General features: G+C 49.0%; 1 protein-coding gene across 6 annotated transcripts in view; it reads right to left on the bottom strand.

Moving 5' to 3' along the window:
- Positions 1 to 252: 252 nt before the first annotated feature.
- The window catches only part of KCNB1 (potassium voltage-gated channel subfamily B member 1), a 101,330-nt gene continuing 83,303 nt past the window's right edge, over positions 253 to 18,279 (bottom strand). The window contains exons 2-5 of one of the 6 annotated variants that reach the window (XR_006386119.1): positions 11,655 to 14,302; positions 1,278 to 1,947; positions 632 to 834; positions 253 to 399 (exon numbers count right to left, since the gene is read on the bottom strand). Coding sequence is in view for 1 of the 6 variants with exons in the window: in XM_044262863.1 (XP_044118798.1) it covers positions 12,293 to 14,302 (2,010 nt within the window). In the remaining 5 variants the exon portion in view is untranslated. Of the gene's footprint in view, positions 400 to 631; positions 835 to 887; positions 1,948 to 3,554; positions 14,303 to 18,279 lie in introns of those variants that run through there. The other 5 variants (XR_006386122.1, XR_006386120.1, XR_006386121.1 and 2 more) reach the window with 5 other exon arrangements.

The raw sequence follows: 18,279 nt of genomic DNA, 5'->3' as shown, positions 1-18,279 counted from the left end.
GGCAGTTTATTCAGGCCCGAACCTTCGCAGCCTGGCACCTTCAGACACGCTGCCAGCTGGCTTTTCACAAAAGCTCTCCTAATATTTGCTCTGGGGACATGTGGCCATCAGGAGGGGCATGTCCCCAGACAGGCGATGAGCTCAGGACATGGGCATCACCACACCTGCTCCTCTCCCCGAGGAGGGGGGGAAACAGTGGGGCGACTCCTGACAACGCAGCGTTTTTGGAGCCCGTGTGTGTTCTTGTGTGTGGGCAGGAGGGCAGACGGGGCCTGGCGGGAGCGGCAAGGATGTCTGCCCCTGCAGTGTGGTAGTGGCTGTGCGGGGCCTGCTTTCTCCCATGCCAGTGCTTCTCGGCTATTTCTGAATCGCAGGAAGAAGTACATTTTGCATCATGACCTGTAACACACACAATTGAAATGGAAATTGCATGAATCTGTACTTATATTATGAGCAATGCATTCTATTCTGTTCTGTTCTATTCTATTTCTATTCCAGCCAAGTTGTTCTTTCATTAAAAAAGTAACAGTCGTGACCCGTGAAATAAGTTGCGAAGTCCCGTAACACAGGTTTGTAATCTGGGTCTGTGAGCTTGCAGGAGACAAAACCCCCTCTATTTATTTTCACTGACCTCCAGCTGACCTGTAACACTTCCTTCAGTTGCCAACGCAGGCAACAAATCATCTTAGTATTTGCAGTACTTGTGATGTTGTCACTGATACAAATCGTAGATGATTTTGTGTTCCATTATAGTTGTTGCAGATGACTTAAAACAGCATTGACGTTCTTCCCCTCTCGACGTTTTGGTCATTAGTAGACCCACTGAGAGATCTGCTTGTTTGTTAATAAAGAAACACATGTATTACTGTATCACATCGTTAAAATATTTTAATAACTGCATTTCAGTAGAGTAGGTTTCTTTTGTAAACCCATGTGTCATATTTCATGCACTTAAAATTACTTTTCTGAGAGGGTGTGCATGGGGTTTATCAGACCGCCTGGGGGTCCCGGGCACGCAAAGTTTAAGAACCCCTGCAGGAGCGGTCCCGGCTCAGTTTATAAAATGCTGTCCCAAGCTGTAAACTTCAGGGGAGCAGTGCCCTAGGGTCTCTAACACATGTGCGCCCCCTGAGCCAACACTGAAAACACACCAGTGGCCAACATTTGTGTAACACTTACCTGTGCCCACCTCTATACAAGGAACCTTATGGATCATTTGATTTAATCTTTATGCCAGCCTTATTAAGTGGGTGCTATTTTTTTTGCCCCCCCCTTACCCAATTTCACTTTTCTTCACACCAGTGCGTCAGACATCTTAATCTGTCAATTGGCAGCCTTCCTCTTGAGGATGTGTTGTTCTTGGCACATTTCTTGTAAGACAGGTCAACTGGCAACAAATTCCTTCCATTTCTATTCGAGAAAGTCCTTATTTCTCTTGCACTCTTGTGGAGGAATTTTGTAGGGTATAGAATTCTAGGTTGCTGGACTTTTTCCTTTCTTTTCTCTCAACACTTGCCATCTCTCATTCCATTCTTTTCCTGCTTGCATGGTTTCTGAGACGCCAGGTGTAATTCTTATCGTTGGTCTTTTACAGGTGAGGTGTTTTTTCCTCTGGATTCTTTCAGGATTTTTTTTAAAAAAATCTTTGATTTTTCTCTAGTTTGAAAATGACACGCCTGGTGGAGTTATTTTGGGGAAATTTATGCTTCTTGGTGCTTCCTGGATCTGTGGTTTAGTCTGACATTAAGTTTTGGAAATTCTCAGTCATTTTCATTTCAAATATTTCTTCTGTTCCTTTCTCTCTTCTCTTTCTGGTATTCCCGTTATGCAGATGTCACACCTTTTAGAGTTGTCCCACAGTCCTTGGATCTTCTGTTTTTTTAGTCTTTGTTCTCAATGCTTACAAGTTTTTGAATTTATGCTCTACTGGAGGGAGGAATTTATCATCTATTAGAGGGAGGAAAACAATAAAATATAGTGTATCAGAGATGGTGTTATGGAGAACAATAAAGCAGAAGGGGACAGACTATGAGAGGTATGTGTGTGTGGGTAGGGGATGTTGCCATTATAACCAGGATTGTCAGATAAAGGGGATGCCAAGAAGGTGACACCTGAAGGTGGTGAGGGAATGAGCCATGAGGCCAGCCTGGAAAAGATGTTCCAGGCATAGGAGACAGCTAGTGCAAAGGCCCTGGGGTGGAAGCATGCTTGGTGTATTGGAAAATTGAATGGTGGCCAATGTGTCTGAAGAGGTGTGAGGGAAGGGAAGAGTAATCAGGAGATCCAAGAGGATTGAGGGTTCAGGGGTGGGGACTGGAAAAGGGCAGGATCATCAGGTGAGTCCACTCTGGGCATTTCTGAGGAACAGTGAGAAGGCCAGTGATAATGGAGCCACGCAGCCTCAGGAGAAAGCAGGGGGGTACTGAAATCAAAGAGACGGTGGGGCTAGGGGACGTATGGCCTTGCAGACAGCACCAAGGACTTTGGATATTATTCAGAATGCGATGAGAAGCCTCTGGAATGTTCTGACAACGAAGTGACATAATCAGACTGACAGTTTGACAGGATCCCTCTGGCCACTGTGCAGAGAGGAGCTTGAACGTGATCAAAGGTAGAAGCAGGGAGCCTGGTCTGGAGGCCATCGCAATCATGAGGCGGTAGACAGTGATGGGGTGGCCCCACATGGCGGCGATGCAGGGGTGAGCAGCACAGATTCCAAATCTATTTTGGAGGCAGAGCCCACAGGAACCGCTGACAGGCCATTCATTTCAGCACTGTTTGTTATCACAAAAGTTTGGAAGCAACCTTAATGCTCAGCTGTAGGAGACTAGCAATTACTGCGTACAACAGAACACAACACAGGCTCCCAAGAGAATGGGGAAGCTCTTCATGCATTAATACAGAAATACAGAATGATCTTCAAGATCTATGAAATGACAAAAGCAATCTGCAGAGCCGTGTTTATGGTATATTACTATTTGGGTGGGTAAAATAAAATAAAACACACACACACACACACACACACACACAGATACACACATAGTTCTTGGATTTGCTGTTCTGGGTTTTTTTTTTTTTTTCCTAGTCTTTATTCTCTTTGCTTTCCAGTTTTTGAATTTATGTTCTGTTGAAGGGAGGTCAACAATAAACAAAATGTGTAAATAAAATACAGTGTGTCCGAGGCAGTGTTACAGAGAACAATAAAGAAGAGAAGGGGGATGGAGTGCCAGAGTCGGGTGTGTGACTCTTCTAGGCGCCTGGGGCGTGTTGATGAGAGGTGATGGGGCCAAGAATGCCCAGGTACAGTTAACACGAGCGCCAAATAACCAGAGTTTAGACTTTGGTCCATGCACACGGCACCCGGTGGTGGGGGGAACGTTGCCACTGCTTGCATATCGGGGTGACAAGCCTGTTACATTTTCAGACCCTCTCTATTCCAGGTGAAGAAAAGAAGCTAGTGCTGCCCCCCATGGTCCCCGATTCAGTCTCTCCCGCAGACCTTCACATCCCCATCTCCCTATGCCCTCCCAAAAATAATACAAACTCCACCACGCTTGTTTTCTCCATACCTTTTTATTGAACTGTGCATACTTCGTTAAAGGACCATTTGCTTAGAAATTCTTTAACATCTGGACATATTTTACAAGACAGGACAGCAGCTGGAGGTCACAATTTCGTCTCATCACATGCATAAAAAGACACAAATTTTTTGTTGTTTGGTTTGTGTGTGTGTATGTGTGTCTGTGTATGTGTGCGTGTGTGTGCGTGTGCACAGGCGCACACACACACAATGTTCATTTTCACTTTTACAGGAAGGACTAGAGACATCAACTGACCAGAGATGAACAGGACCCACAAATGTGACCCCAAGAAAAGAGTGGCTAAGGACATTGGTCATTTATGGCTAATGTGATTGGCTTGGCCCCCATCATGGTGGGGTGATCAGAATGGCTTTGCTGGCAGAAAAGCCTCAACCTCACACCATGGTTCCTGGGAGAGACAGAGGGTCTTAGAGCTGATGGAATTGGGGCACATGCTACCTTTGGGGGCACTGGGGTCAGAAGAAAGGAAGACCCATTAGCTCTCAAAGGTGGAGGGCAGGTTTGCCCTCCTTTCCAGCTGGACTCCCATGGCTCAGGGAATGCAATCCAGTTTCCAGATGTCAGCTCCCAAATTCCTGCCCCCAGCAAATCCCTTCCTTGTGAGCTAGACTAGAACATGAGGCTGAAAATGCAAGACAGGAGAGTAGGAAAGAACATGGGGATGCCCTGTGGGGCCCCAGGAAGTTCTGCTCTGAGAAGACTGTGGACCTTAGGGCAGACAAATGTCAAATTTGGATAGCATCATAGCCCCCAGTTGAGTCAAAGGCCAAATGGCATTACAGGCTTTAATGGGAGGGGCCCCCCATTTCTCCTTCCTTCCCAGTTAGCAATACCCCAAGCCTGGCAGGAACTGATGAAATTCTGTATTCACTCACTCAAAGTCAATCGTTTACACATTCACTCACTCCAAAAAACACCGGCTGGGTGCCTGTATGTGCCACGGGCTTATACTGGGGGGTAACCCCGAGTTTCTGGCCCATAAAATGATGTTCCCAGCCCTTGGCCTTGGACTGAAGCTGGGATAGGCCTGGAGAGCAAACAGGTTAGCTGCCCCCGGCCCAGCAGCTGCTGACCTTCCTCTTCCCCACCCATTGGGCACAGGGGGCTTTGATGTCAAGCTTATCTAAGGAGAGACCCAAACCCTAGTGAAGACCAGGGGGCCACAAGCCAAAGCCTCGGAGAAGTCCGAATCTCTTGGGCATCTTCTCCTGTGCTTCCCTCCTTGTTTTCCAAACTTGGATTAGCTCAGGGAGGCAAGAAGTGTGGGATGATCCACGCAGGACCCTTGAGAGCATCTTAATGAGACAGAATTGGGAGTTTCCTTTATTTTCCAGAATTGTCATGCCATTGTAGCCACTGACTTGAGATATTTCTGCAGGACAGAGCTTCAAAGGAGGATCTTGGGAACTGGATTTTTGTTTCATTGTGTTTCCGGAGAAAGTGCAAGCTCAGTCTGTCCTTGCAATCTTACCGTCCAGCATCACTTCATAATTAAAACTGCTCACAACTGCCAATACTTGGGGTCGCCTTGAGGATGAAGGCCCACCTCCTCCAAACCCACCATACACAACTGGGGGAGGGGGATTTTACAACCTCTTGTGTCAAATGCTCTCCTTGGACAATGCAGTTTCCAGACCGACTGGGGAAGGGGCTACGGATGTGGGAGCCTGGGCAGCGAAAGCCTTGTCTGGCTGCAAAATCAGATTACAGTGGCCTCTCTCTTTTGGTCCTTCTGGACTTACTTTATTGGGTGGAGATTTTCAGATGTCTTGAATGCGATTTTTCTGTTTTATTTGCCAGAAGAAAAAAAAAAGCCCTTTTGGAATGGTGCCATTAGCTGTTGCCTGGGCAGTTCGACGGCTGGCTAGTGGATAAAAGATAATTGCATCTCGTGTACAGAAAGCCTCAGGCCTAAGAGGGCACAGGGTCTGGGCAGAAGAGCTGAAGCACCATGAGACCAGCCAGAGACGGGACTGCTCCTTGGCTGGTTTGGGGAGGGTAGCATAAGCCTCATCCCACCCAGTGTGGGGCCTGTGAGGGCACTGGGGACGGGTTAGATGAGTGATCAGTGGGATCATTAAAATTGCCCAAGATAGGAAGCAGAAGGGAAGGAGGGTATCCTGCTGCCACTTCCCTCCCTGGCACCCTTCACGGAAAACTCCAAATCCCAGAATTTGAATTCCTGCTAATTGTACTCCCTGCTTTTGCATCAATGCCTCGAGCCTGTGCCCAGATGTTCAAACCACATACACACCTCCCCAGGGGGAAAGGGGTGCAGATTTCCCTCGTTGTTCAGTCTAGTGGCCGTGCAATGTGAGGGTCCCTCAGCAACATCCATTTTGTGCATCATCTAGCCTCTTTCAAAGCAGCTCATTCCCCAACATGGCACCGGATTCCATGGTAAGGTGGCCCTGCCCATGAGAATCCCTTTCTTCATCGGAGCTGAAATGGACCACTTCGTTCATTACAGGAAAGAGACTTTCAGAGACTCACTCACAGTCATCCTGCAGGCGTATCTTTCCCCTTCAGGAGAACAGCCCCTTCCCCCATCCTGGCCAGGCTTTAGATCTTTTTAGGGTCTTTGGAGAGGAATGGAGAGTTAGAACCAGAGGGGAAGAAAAAGATGAGGGACTGCTGGATTCACTAGAGCCCCTTGCAAATCCATTTCTTGAAGTCGGCATTTGGGGACATTCAGGAGAAATTCCAGGTTAAGACAAAAGCAGGGGCAGTGGATAGAAACCCAAACCTCCCAATCTCTCTTTAGATGAAACCAGCCACGGGATAGAGTTATTTGCTTATCTGGGCATCAAACCTGGCAAACTACTGGGAGACAATTTGTTTTGTTCTTGTACAAAAGTCTGTAAAAATCTAATCTGTTTTATTTGGCTCAGGAATTTTGGGGGGGTGGGAAAACTCTGATGAGGGGCAGAGTCCAAAGTAATACATTCGTCCTTGGTTTCCTCTTGGGGTTTATCCAAGGGGATGGTTCACTGCCATGGGGGTCCAGATTCGGCTCAGAACTCTGATCTGGGCAGAGGCCAGAATCCTGAAACTGATAGCGAGGCAGGTGGGGTATGAACACCTAGAAATTAATGCAAGTTGGAGATCATCTGGCCTTTCTTCATCTTCCTGAATGAGTCGAGGAGTGAGAATCACTTTCTGCGGAAGATCCTGCTTTGTGAGATGTCCTCGGTCTGTCCAAGGCTGGAAGCTGCCTGGTGGAATTAATCAGGACAGTCCAGAAACTCCCCAGTGCCTGGATAAGTGGAAACTGGAAAAACACCACTGCCCTTGCCATAAGTCTCTGGTGGTAGGAGCCAGGCAGCTGGGAAGGGATGGGGAGATGAGATGGCAGGTTCTTGGGAACGCGTCTTTTCATGGTTTGGCTGCAAGCTTGTTTACTGTGTTTGTTTTTTTGTTTTATGTTTTGGGATTTTTTTTTTTTTTTTTTTTTTTTTTTGGTGAGGATGTTGCAAATGGATTAAAATGAGGAACCAGTAAGAAGTTGATGAGATCTGAGGCCCAGCATGTTCTCTGAGGTTTGCAAGAACCTGAAAATGCTCTGGCCTTTGGATCCAACTGCTATTACAGGGGAATGGGTCGCTGATCATGGCAACAGGCCAGCCAAGAGGGGCTTGGGTGCGTTCTGGACCTCAGTGGGAAGTTTGCTTGCGTGAGATTTGTAGTCCTAAGATCTCCAGGGATGAGAAAATTCAGTCTTCAAAATGCCAGCAGGGTTGGGAAGGAGGAGCTGAACCAGCCAACATGCCATCCCGATTTTGAGGGCCATCAGTGGCCTTGCTTCCCCTTGGTCTCCCTCCTGCTTCCATGCCCTGGAATCTTAAGAACAATAAATAGGAGAAACACAGAGACAGAACACATAGAAGGAAAGTTACAGTGTCCACAGACTCTAGGCCTAGCGTCAGGAAATGCCTGCACAAGGAAGTCAGAGCCTGAAGTCTTTCCCCACCGCCAGAAAGTCAGGTCCAAAAGGAAGAAAGAGAGCCTGAAGGGCAACGGAGGAAATGGAAGAAACAAACAAAAAACCCAGAAAATACCAGCATACCAGCTATGATAATGACCAACCATAAAAATTCCTAAGATGTTACTCTGTATTACAAAAGAAGCAATGAGACTGAATAACCCTATTACAAATTTGCTAACCACACACACATACGTATATACTTTTTATCTGAACAAAAAAATAGACTACTCTGGATATCCTACGATGTAGGCCTGCATCCGATACTTCTAGAGCCAGAAACGTGGCAACAGAAAATGCAGAGGTAAATTTCATTTTGGGGGCGTAGCCAGGCTGGTTTGGGTCTCCCTGGCTGAGTGAAAGGATGTGCATGTTGTCATAAAAGCAGTGAGAAACCAGAAGTGTATGTGGCGGTAGGGGGGCCTTGAGCTCAGGGCTGAAGGCTCTCTCTTGTTCCCCTGGGGGCCGCAGAGGTGACCCCTTCTTCCTCCAGCCACTGGAAAAGCCCTCTCACAAAGGATCATGCCCTAGAGGCATTTCACTACAATCTCACTGCATTCGAAATTACCTAATGGATGCTGAAGCCTGGGGTTATGTTAGGTGGGACTCTTGGCAGAAAAATAAGGAAAGGATGGGGGGCAGGAGGAGAGAGAGAGAAATAGAGGGGGAGAGAGAGAGAGACCTGGCTCTTGTGAACCCTTGTCCATGGTAAAATTTCCATTTCCCCTTGTCCGTGGACTAGACACTCCAGCCGTGACTTGGAGCAAGACAGAAATGTACAATAGTAACACACATCAATACATCACAGTTTCACAGAAGAGAATACTGTTGTTGTTGTTGCTGTTTTTCTCCTCCGAAGAGTGGGTCTCATTAGGAGAAAGGGCAGGGGCGAAGCTACAGTCACCAAGACGTGGAGGAGGAGAGCTGGGAATCAGTCTGGCAGTTTGTCGCCGCCACCAGCCCTACGCGGGGGCAAGCCGGGTGAGTTGGAAGGGAGGGCCTCCTCGGGATTTGGCTGTTCCCCAGTCTTCTTCCTTCTTGATCCCCAGTGCTTTTAGAGAAAGGGACTTCACGGAGACAAATGTTCTGTCCTCTTTTTTTCTTTCCCCATTAAATGTGCTTAAGAGAAAATTCCTAAAGAAGGCACTGAGAAATCTACTGTACCCAAGTCCTGTTGTTTTTCTTTACCCAAAGATTTAAAAAAAAAAAAAAAAAGTGGAAAAGCCGACTCCTCCAGAGCTCGCCCTCCTCTCTCCGCGGGTCACAGATGCCCCAGATCACACGGGGACCTGGTCCCTAGCCCTTACTGATAATGGTGGAAGTTGGAAGCCATGGTCTGCTGGGTTCTTGGTGAGTTTCACTGAATTCACCAAAGGGACCAGACATTCACCCGCTAGAGCCCCTAGTTTGGTTTCTTTGGGTTGACTTGGTTTTTTGTTTCCTTTTGTTTTGTCCTTTTCCCATTTTCATTGGTTCAGGAATGGGTGGGACATGGATCACCGAGTGAAAGTGGTATTTGCCTCCAATCCATGCTTTCCTCTCCTCTATGAGGACCTGTCTGTCAAGGTCAGCTTCTCAGTGGAGACTCTCGGGTAGATTTCCCAGTGCATGGACACAGGTACAGGCAGGGGTAGACACGTATTAAAAATCGGGGTTTGTTCCTTTTTTGGCAGGTGGGGCCTGGGAAAACTTACAATACTCTTATTTTGAGTTGGGCACAGGATAAAAGCTATATTCCCACAATACGTACACAAGTAAAAGAAAAAACCAAAACAAAATGCGATACTTTCTAAGCATAGTATATGCTGAGTTTCAGTTATTCTGTTTCTATAAGAACTCTATAGGACTCTGGCTTGTAAGCCTGAAAAGGTAGGTTCTTAATGATACTTCTGAAATCGTCCTTCAAAAGTGACTCAATAAAATGCTACTTTAAGGTCAGACAAACTACACGGGGAAGGGAGGGCCAGGTCCTGTGTGACCGCACAAGGCAGAAAGGGCCTTTGGTTACAAGGAGAGTTGCACCAATTGGTTATTAGTTTAAAAGAAAGAAACAAGAAGTCATATCCAATCTGTACACTTCTCATCTGCTTCAACCAACAAATGAAATGCCTCGATTTGAAGAAGGGGTGGTAAGTTCCTTCTCGCTATATATGGCTATATTTAAACATGTTCACTTTCCTGATATGTAAAATAGACTCTATTATTATTGTTATTGATTTTTACAGATAGCATCAGCTCTAAAAATATCTGAATCGGAAATCACAACTATTTACTTTTATCAAAAAGCATTTGTTTGTTTTCCCTGAATTTTCACGTTTGTGCTGACGGCCGACGGAAATGGTGATAAAAACAAGGAAGAGACGCCTGAGCAGACATGGCTCGGGCACGGCTGTCAGGCGGCCGCTCCTCAGGAGGCCCCCAGCCCGCAGTGTGCCCCGCAAAGCGCTCGGGCCGCTGCTGCCTCCTCTCCCGGGCGTGTCGCCAGCACAGGGCGCCCTCACCCTTTCCCTGCCCCTTTGCCATTGCTGCCAGGGTGCTCTGAAGAATTCTCGGAGCATCACGATACTGCGGCATCGTTTTGTTGGGTAACACGGCAAAGAACAGGACTGCACCCTTCTGGAGGGATCCCTAGTCCTCGGAGACACCGCGAAGCAGTATGAACCAGGTACGGATTCAGCAGAGAACAGGTGTTTTTAAGGGCGGTGGAATGACTCCGTGTCATCATACCTGGGACAGGTGGTCCAACCTCATGCCACTGTACGGAGGGCAGGCGGAACGACTCCGTGACATTTGTGAACGGACAGACGGATCGTGCCATTGTACTAACAGGCAGACCGGTAACACCTTGTGTGAAGGACAGGCGAACCCTGCCGTATTTGTTCCATCAGGAAGATGTACGCCTGTCACCAGATGGTGGATCGGCAGATCTACACTACTGTACTTGGGACATCGTCCATCAGTGCTGTATTAAGAGAACGACCTCGGTACATTGTACCAAAGCCAGGCAGATCAAAGACATGTCATCTTTCGCACCAGCATGACATCATGCTACCCGGTGGCTCAACCCGATGTTTCTGAACCGAGGAACGGCCAACACCACCATCCTGTGGGACCCCACTCAGGCAGGCCAACGCCAGGTCGTCAAAAGGGGACAGGAAGACCAACACCAAGAAATACGCCAGAACCGTTCACAACGCACACGAATACTTATTGCTTTTGTCTGTACTGGCCGCGTTGACGGCTGCAGGAAGGAGAGCTGAGTTGGAGCACAGACAGGGAGACTGAAAACACACCAACAGCTGGTTGACAAGAAAGAGGACAGAGTAAACACCCAGTGCCCACCGTCCACTGTATTCTTCGGAGATGTGCCTGCTTCTGGTACACGTGACTCTGCGGGAGGCCCCACTTGAGGGGGCAGTACCCTTCCTCGCAAGGGGACTAACGGGAAGCGTCAGAGGGGCAGGGGAGGAGGCCACAGACTTTGACACCGCAGACAGCAGGACCAGCACAACACCCCCCTCCCCCGTGGCTGGACACGGGCATGTACCAACAACCCAGCTGTAGTCCCAGAAAGTGGCCCATGGGAAATAGTGCTTGTTTTAAAGTGCAAGACGTGGACACTGTCCCTGGTAAAACCTATTTTTGAAAAACATAAAGTGCTTTTTATTTTAACTTTTTTTTTTTTAAACTTGAATACCACAGGAAACAAAAAAGAATTTCTATTATAGTAGATGCTTTCCCTGCTGCCGCAGGAAGTATTCAAAAGTCTGAATTGGGCATTTCAATTGGGGATTTTGTTTTTTTCCTTTCATTTTTGCAGGTTAAAAAAAAAAATCAGATTTTATTCTGTTCTTCGGTAACATACAGTCTCTTTGAATAAGCTATTTCTTTTGCATATTTGACACTTGCATATCTTTTGAGTCTATACTAGTGATGCACAGAACGTGTTTTCCTTTTAACAACCCTACAGCACAGCTCACAGTTCATACTGCCGGCTGCGTGCCTGCCGGGTGAACCCTTCCCGGATTGCCAGGGGGCAATGAGAATCAAGGACAAGTGGTGCAACTCACCCTGATGAAATCTCAGAATAAAATCTCAGGTACTATGGAACACTGAAGTCAATGAAGACATTTGAGTAAGGGTTTCGCGTTGGGATCGTGGCTGATGGTGCGGAAATTTCCCCATGACACGAGTATCCTCTGTAGCCTTCTTAACAGTGGGATCCATCCAGGAGGTGATGGACAGGAGTTCCTAGAGGTGGCCAGGTAACATCCAAAACCAAATTGGTCAGCCCAGCCGCTTGTTCCGGCATCCTTCTCCAGCTGAAGCCGGGAGGGCTGGAGAGGCTGCGCGCCCCGCTCCCCCCGAGGCTGTGATGGACAGCCATGACAGACAAGTGGGGAGTAGGTGGCCTTCGTTAGGTCCAGCACGTGGTAGGGGTGGCTGTGAGTTCTGCCCACGTCATCTCCCAAAGAGGGCAGTGGACTTGGTACAAAGAGATGCCACATCCTGTGGCTTGGCCGACTGCATTCTGTCGTACCTGTCGCGGCTCTCAAGGCCCTAGGGAGCCTCCCCCAGAGTTTTGCTTCTGTCTGGAGGCTCTGCAGAGCCTTTCTGAGTTCGTGCGGAAAGGCTCTGCGGCAGGGAAGCTGGACGGCACGCCTCTCGGGTCTCGCCACAAGTCTCTGTTGCGGGGGAGGGGGGCAGCTCAGATGCTCTGATCCCGTGTGCTTGCGTGGGCTCCTCCTCCCGGCAACACGCGGACGTCGGGGGAGATGTGGTTCTCGAGTTTGCACTTTTCCTGGCCACTGGGGCCTTTTCCAGTCAATGCTTCTGTTGAGTAAATGCAGTTCTGCCTTAAGAACTTAGGGGAGGTGGGTAAGGGGGAGCTTTCGAAGTGGTTCTTCTCTGATCTTGTCCCGACACTGAACTTGGGACTGGTGCTCGCCTGGACGCTCTTGGGAGGGCTGGAATCTACACTGTAGAGCACCTGCCCCTCGTCATCTGTGTCCGCATCGATGTACTGGTGGACACCTGCTTCGAAGTTGAATGCTATTGCTGTGTGTTTCTCAGGTGATCGGGGGGGCGTCCTAGCACTTGCTGTGGTGTAGACGGAGGACTCCGGACTCAGTACAGGCCTGTCCAAGAGTGTGGCACACTCCAGTCCGGCGACAGCAGCGGCAGCGCCCCCCCGGTTCCTAAGAGGGTCATGGTACATCCCCAGAACGGGGACTAGTGGACTGGGGTCCCCCTCCATGAAGTTGACTTTAAGTGCTCGGAGCTTCAGGGGGTTGTTTGTCTTCAGAGAACTCTTGGGGCTCTCAATGAAGAAGGTAGAGCGATGGCTGGCATCAGGGGTGGGGTTGGCCTCCACAAATCTACCACCACTGGTAGCCAGAGCTCCCCGCCAGCCCACCTCTGGGGCCATACTGCCCCCAGTCTTGCTGGGAAGTGATGCCAGAGGGCTGTGGGAGAATCTGGTGGCTTCCGGGAAGTCTGTGGCACAGCTAATGAAGCTATCAATGCTCGACATGCTTCGCATGTCGATGACCCCTTCTGTACGTGTGGGCAGAGGGGCTACAGGGCTGGGGATACTCTCCATTTCAAGTTCTTCCTTTGGTTTGCTCTGTGTTGCTGACTCCTTCGTATTGAGGATGGGTTGAGATTGGGTCTTGGCCATCTTATTGTACATGTCTTCCAACTGCTGGACGTTCAGGTGCTGAGGACTAGAAGATGATCTGGCCTTCTCAGGGGATCCCTGCTCCTTGGTTTCAAAGGACTTACTTGAGCTAGTTTCAGACAGTGTCCTCTTTGTCCATTTCCATTTGTTGGGAGACAAGTGATTATCTTGCACTTTGTCCTTCTTACCCATATTGTCTCCATTTTTCTCAACCACAATGTCCATCATCTCGATGCTCCGGGCAAAAGCATCTTTCATGTTCATGGAGACGATGCTGCCATTCCTCTTGGCTCTCTCTAGAGCCTCTCTCCGCTTGATTGCTTTCTCCTGCCTCTTCTGCTCCTTGTAGAACTCAGAGAAGTTATTGACAATGATGGGGATGGGAAGAGCAATCACCAGGACTCCTGCAATGCAGCAGAGCCCCCCAACAATCTTCCCCAGGAGAGTCTTGGGGTAGATGTCTCCATACCCAACGGTCGTCATGGTGATAGTGGCCCACCAGAAGGAGGCTGGGATGCTTTTGAACTTGGTGTCATCCTCATCCTTCTCAGCAAAGAATACAAGACTGGAGAAAATCATGATGCCCATGGCGAGGAAGAGGATGAGCAAGCCCAGCTCATTGTAGCTCCTCCGCAGGGTGAAGCCCAAGGACTGGAGCCCAGTGGAGTGGCGTGCGAGCTTAAGGATACGAAGAATACGCATGATGCGGAAGATCTGGACCACGCGGCGGACGTTCTGGAACTGCAGCACGCTCTTGTTGGATTCGGTGAGGAAGATGGTGACATAGTACGGCAAGATGGCCAACAAGTCAATGGCGTTGAGCGGGCCCTTGAAGAACTTCCATTTCTTAGGGGAGGAGAGGAACCGCAGCAGGTACTCCATGGTGAACCACGCAATGCACACGGCCTCCACGTGGGCCAGCTGGGGGTTGTCTGTGGTCTGGCCGAACTCATCGAGGCTCTGCAGCTCGGGCAGCGTGTTGAGTGACAGGGCAATGGTGGAGAGGACGATGAACATGATGGAAATTATGGCAAGGATCTGCAAGGAGAACAGAGTGGGATTTTGTTACCAACCACCAGAAGGATGACCGTCTCAACACCCTGTGTCTGCAGGCTGCTCTCAACATGCCCGGACGTCTGAGCAAAAAGACCCCTTATTCGAATCCATTTATTCCAGAGGTACAAACCAAGGCCCAGAGATGGCAATGATCTAAAGCTAATTATTCCAGCCCGGGGGGCGGGGTCACCAGTGAGGACGCAGGAGATCTGAAAGAGGGTGTAGGGTTGGCAATTGAGAGGTTGGGCTCTGGTGTCAGGCTGTTTTGGGTTCGAATCCCAGCTCTGCCACTTCCTTACCCAGGGCCAGTTGTTGACTCTAAGCCTCATTTTCCTCTCTCAAAATGGGATGGTAAATAATGGTATGTCTACCTCGGAGAGCTGCTGCGAGGCGTAAGTGCACTCACACGGGCAAGGCATCAGGACAGCTTCCAGCCGCGCGCAGTGTCTGATACACACCGGCGGTCCTCACAGGGGACGTCTCTCAGCCCACACCACCCCATCAGCCTAGCCCACCCAGCCTCCAAGGGGTCCAGCTGGTTTTCGCTTCCTGCCCTGTCCGGAAACAGCCAACTCTATCCCATCAGCCAGTGCCCTTGTGGCCTGGGTGTGAAAGGCTTCTGTTTTCTGCAGTGAATCCCTGCTCACCACACCGGGTGGTCAAGCCTGCATTTTCACCCCAACCCCTCTCTTCGGGCCTCTCCTGGCACAGGTTGCCAAACATCACACTTCTCTGGCCGCACGCTATCGGTCAATCCTGCACGGCTGTGTCTCTTTTTCTCTGTTCAGTGAAGTCCAGGCCATCTTTTAAAACCCTGCCCATGTGGTGACTCCCTGCAGAGGTCAGCCTTGGTGGGGCTGGCTGTTCCCTCCTTCGGGCTCCCTCGTCATTCTGTGGGTACTTTGAGACACGTCCCATTACAGAGGGGGCTCTGTGTGTGTGTGTGCCTATCACTGCCCAGAATCTATGAGCTTTGGGGGACAGGGATGGGTTCTGAGCCTTATCTCTGTACCCCCAACACCTAACCCGGGGCAGGGGCTCCCAAAGTGTTTGTTCACTGTTGCTCAAGTTCACAGAGCAACAAGTGGAAGGGAGAGGACCAGAAATCAGTTTTAAAATATTTGGCTACTTTTTATTGATCATGTACTTTTGGTGAGGCACTTTGCTAGGCAGTAGGGATGCCATTAGCAGCAGGAAAGCTCTGGTGTCTTTCTCAGCCAGCTCAGATGATGAAAGTGGGTGTCACGTGGTTCCCCAACCTCAACTGCTCTACCAATTTCCCAGGTTTGTTCGTTTTGGTTTTTTGCTATGCTTGTATCCAACGTATCCTGTCTTTTAAAAAAAGCTTTTGGGTTTTAATTCTTGATGTTCACTTATTGCAAAAGTAAAATTCCGTAACAACTTTATAAAAGAAATATCTGATACATATAAAAGTAGATCAAATTTATGTATATTTACAAACCATAATCAAGTGAACACCTGTGAACCTGTGACCCACATGAAGAAACAGTATGTGACAGTAATGCTGACATCACCTGCGGGTCCTTCTCCACTCCGGGGGGAACCACAATTTCTTCTCATCCCTCTTCGTTTCTGGAGAGTTTCTAATAGAGAGATCTATGTCCCTAACAAACTGCTATTTTGTTTCGCTCAGGACCAACATCCTATTTTATGTGTTCTTTTGTTGCTTGTACATACTCTTCCCTCAGCAGCAAAACAACACACACTGCTCACCTCTTCTGTTCTCTTTTAGCCTTGTCCGAAGAAATGACATTTGCAAAGATGCTGGTTTTGTGTGCTACGGAAAGGTGTGTTAAATCTTCATTAAAATAAATACATGCTTATTAGAATAAAGCATTCCAGTGGCATATTTTGGGAACTCCTGCACTGAGTTAGGAGTGTGGGCTCTTGAGGTAGAATCCAGCTCTGTCATTTACTGGCCAGGTGGCCTTGGTATTGAAACTTTCCTTGCCTCAGTTTCCCTACTTCTGAAATGGCGGATATTCCAGTCATTCATAATTGGGGATGATTTGTCAAAATTTGACAAATGCCACAGGAATTTGTGGTATCAAAAATTTGATAACCGGGCGCCTGGGTGGCTCAGATGGTTAAGCAACTGCCTTCAGCTCAGGTCATGATCCTGGAGTCCTGGCATTGAGTCCCACATTGGCCTCCTTGCTCGGCAGGGAGTCTGCTTCTCCTGCTGACCTCTCTACTCTCTTGCTCTCTCTCTCTCTCAAATAAATAAATAAAGTCTTAAAAAAAAATTTGATAACCAAATTTTATTTGGTTAAACCAAGAGCCGGGCGCCTGGGTGGCTCAGTGGGTTAAAGCCTCTGCCTTCGGCTCAGGTCATGATCCCAGGGTCCTGGGATCAAGCCCCGCAGAGCCTGCTTCCCCCTCTCTCTCTGCCTGCCTCTCTGCCTACTTGTGATCTGTCAAATAAATAAGTAAAATCTTAAAAAAAAACCCAACCAACCAATAGGGGAGGGCTACTCCTGGCAGCCAATGGGTGAAGGTCAGGGCTGTTGCCAAATCCTACCATGCACAGGAACAGTCCCTCAACAAGGAATGATCTGTCTCAAAATGTCAACAGTCCCAAGGTTGAGAAACCCTAGAGTATACCAGTAGCCAGCCCCTCATAAATTATAGAGTTGGGGACGAGGAGATTATGCACCTGGGATTACCAGCACAGGGCTAGACTCCGAGGGGGTCAGACTTTCTGAGGCAGCCAGCCAGGGCCTTAGGCTGAGCCCAGCAGCTTCCTGCTGTAGGTAGGCACTGATCCCCTCCCAACTGCCAGAGGGAAGCCGGCGGAGAAGAGCAGATTCCCGGGGAGCCTGTTCCTTTAAGAGCTGGGAGGTCCCACTTCCCCCAGAGGCTGGCAAGGGAAGCCTGCTCTAGTTTCTAACCCCTAGACAACTCCCGGGAAGGCCCACATAATTGATGTTCTGCTGACAGATGCATGAATTATGCACCGGGCATATTATGTGCACATTACATGCAGTCCTTAGGGCCTGTTATTCTAAGGCCAGAGTCAGCTTTGTACCTGAGCTGTGCCCTGCCCTCCCCTCCTTTCAGCCCCAGGATGCCTAGAAAAGAAAAGGGGCAGAGGCCTCATGGCTCCTGGGGGAAGGCTGTCAGCTGCTCAGGGTTGTGTTGGGAGGGTCAGAGCACCTCAGGTCTCCTTCCCAGCATGCAGGCACCCCTCTTCACCCATCCTGGCCCTGCCCACAGACAGTTTTCTTTCCTAGGCCCACTGAAGCCTGACTTTAGAGTCAGGGCCTTACCTCCTGGCTGGGGAACTTCCACATGGGTGTTAAACCCTCTGTGCCTCAGTTTCCTTATCTCTAAGATCTGGCAGGGGTTGGGGGGTGGGGGTTGGTGGAGGTGTCCAATGCAAGGGTACAATGAGAGTCCAATGAATTCATAAGGCTCTTAGATCAGCTTTTATGGCTGTTACTACTCTAGCAGCCTTCTACTTATTTATGAGCTAGTTTGGGATCTAGGTTTGAGTCCTGACACTATTATCCCTGGCTGTGTGGCTTTGGACAAATCGTTACCCCTCTCTGATCCTCCATGTCTCCCTTTGTATCTCTAGAATGGAGATGGAAGTAACTGAGCACTTACTACATAACAGCTACTAAATATATGTTACGTTATGAAATTATGATCCAGTCCTGCTCCCAGCCCCTGGACTGGCTGCTGATGTCTGTGGACCTGCTAAGGCCAGTGCCTGCTAAGGCAGCAGATATCCTGCAAACGGCCTGAAACCCAAATGAACAGTATCAACCTGGTCTCTGGGATGGACCGCAGGGGACCGGCCAGCACCGGAGTCCTCCCAGCCCTTCTTCAAACCCCTGTCTGGGCCTCTGCATTTCCAGCTTTGCTTTCCTGGGATCTGAGCCCAATCAGATTTGGGCAGGACTCCAGGAACCCAGCAGCAAAGGCAAAAGCCA

This window comes from Neovison vison, chromosome 8 (assembly GCF_020171115.1).
Source record: "Neovison vison isolate M4711 chromosome 8, ASM_NN_V1, whole genome shotgun sequence".
Classification (NCBI taxonomy): domain Eukaryota; kingdom Metazoa; phylum Chordata; class Mammalia; order Carnivora; family Mustelidae; genus Neogale; species Neogale vison.
The sequence above is the reverse complement of the archived record's forward strand: the minus strand, read 5'-3'. Positions and strand labels throughout refer to the sequence as shown.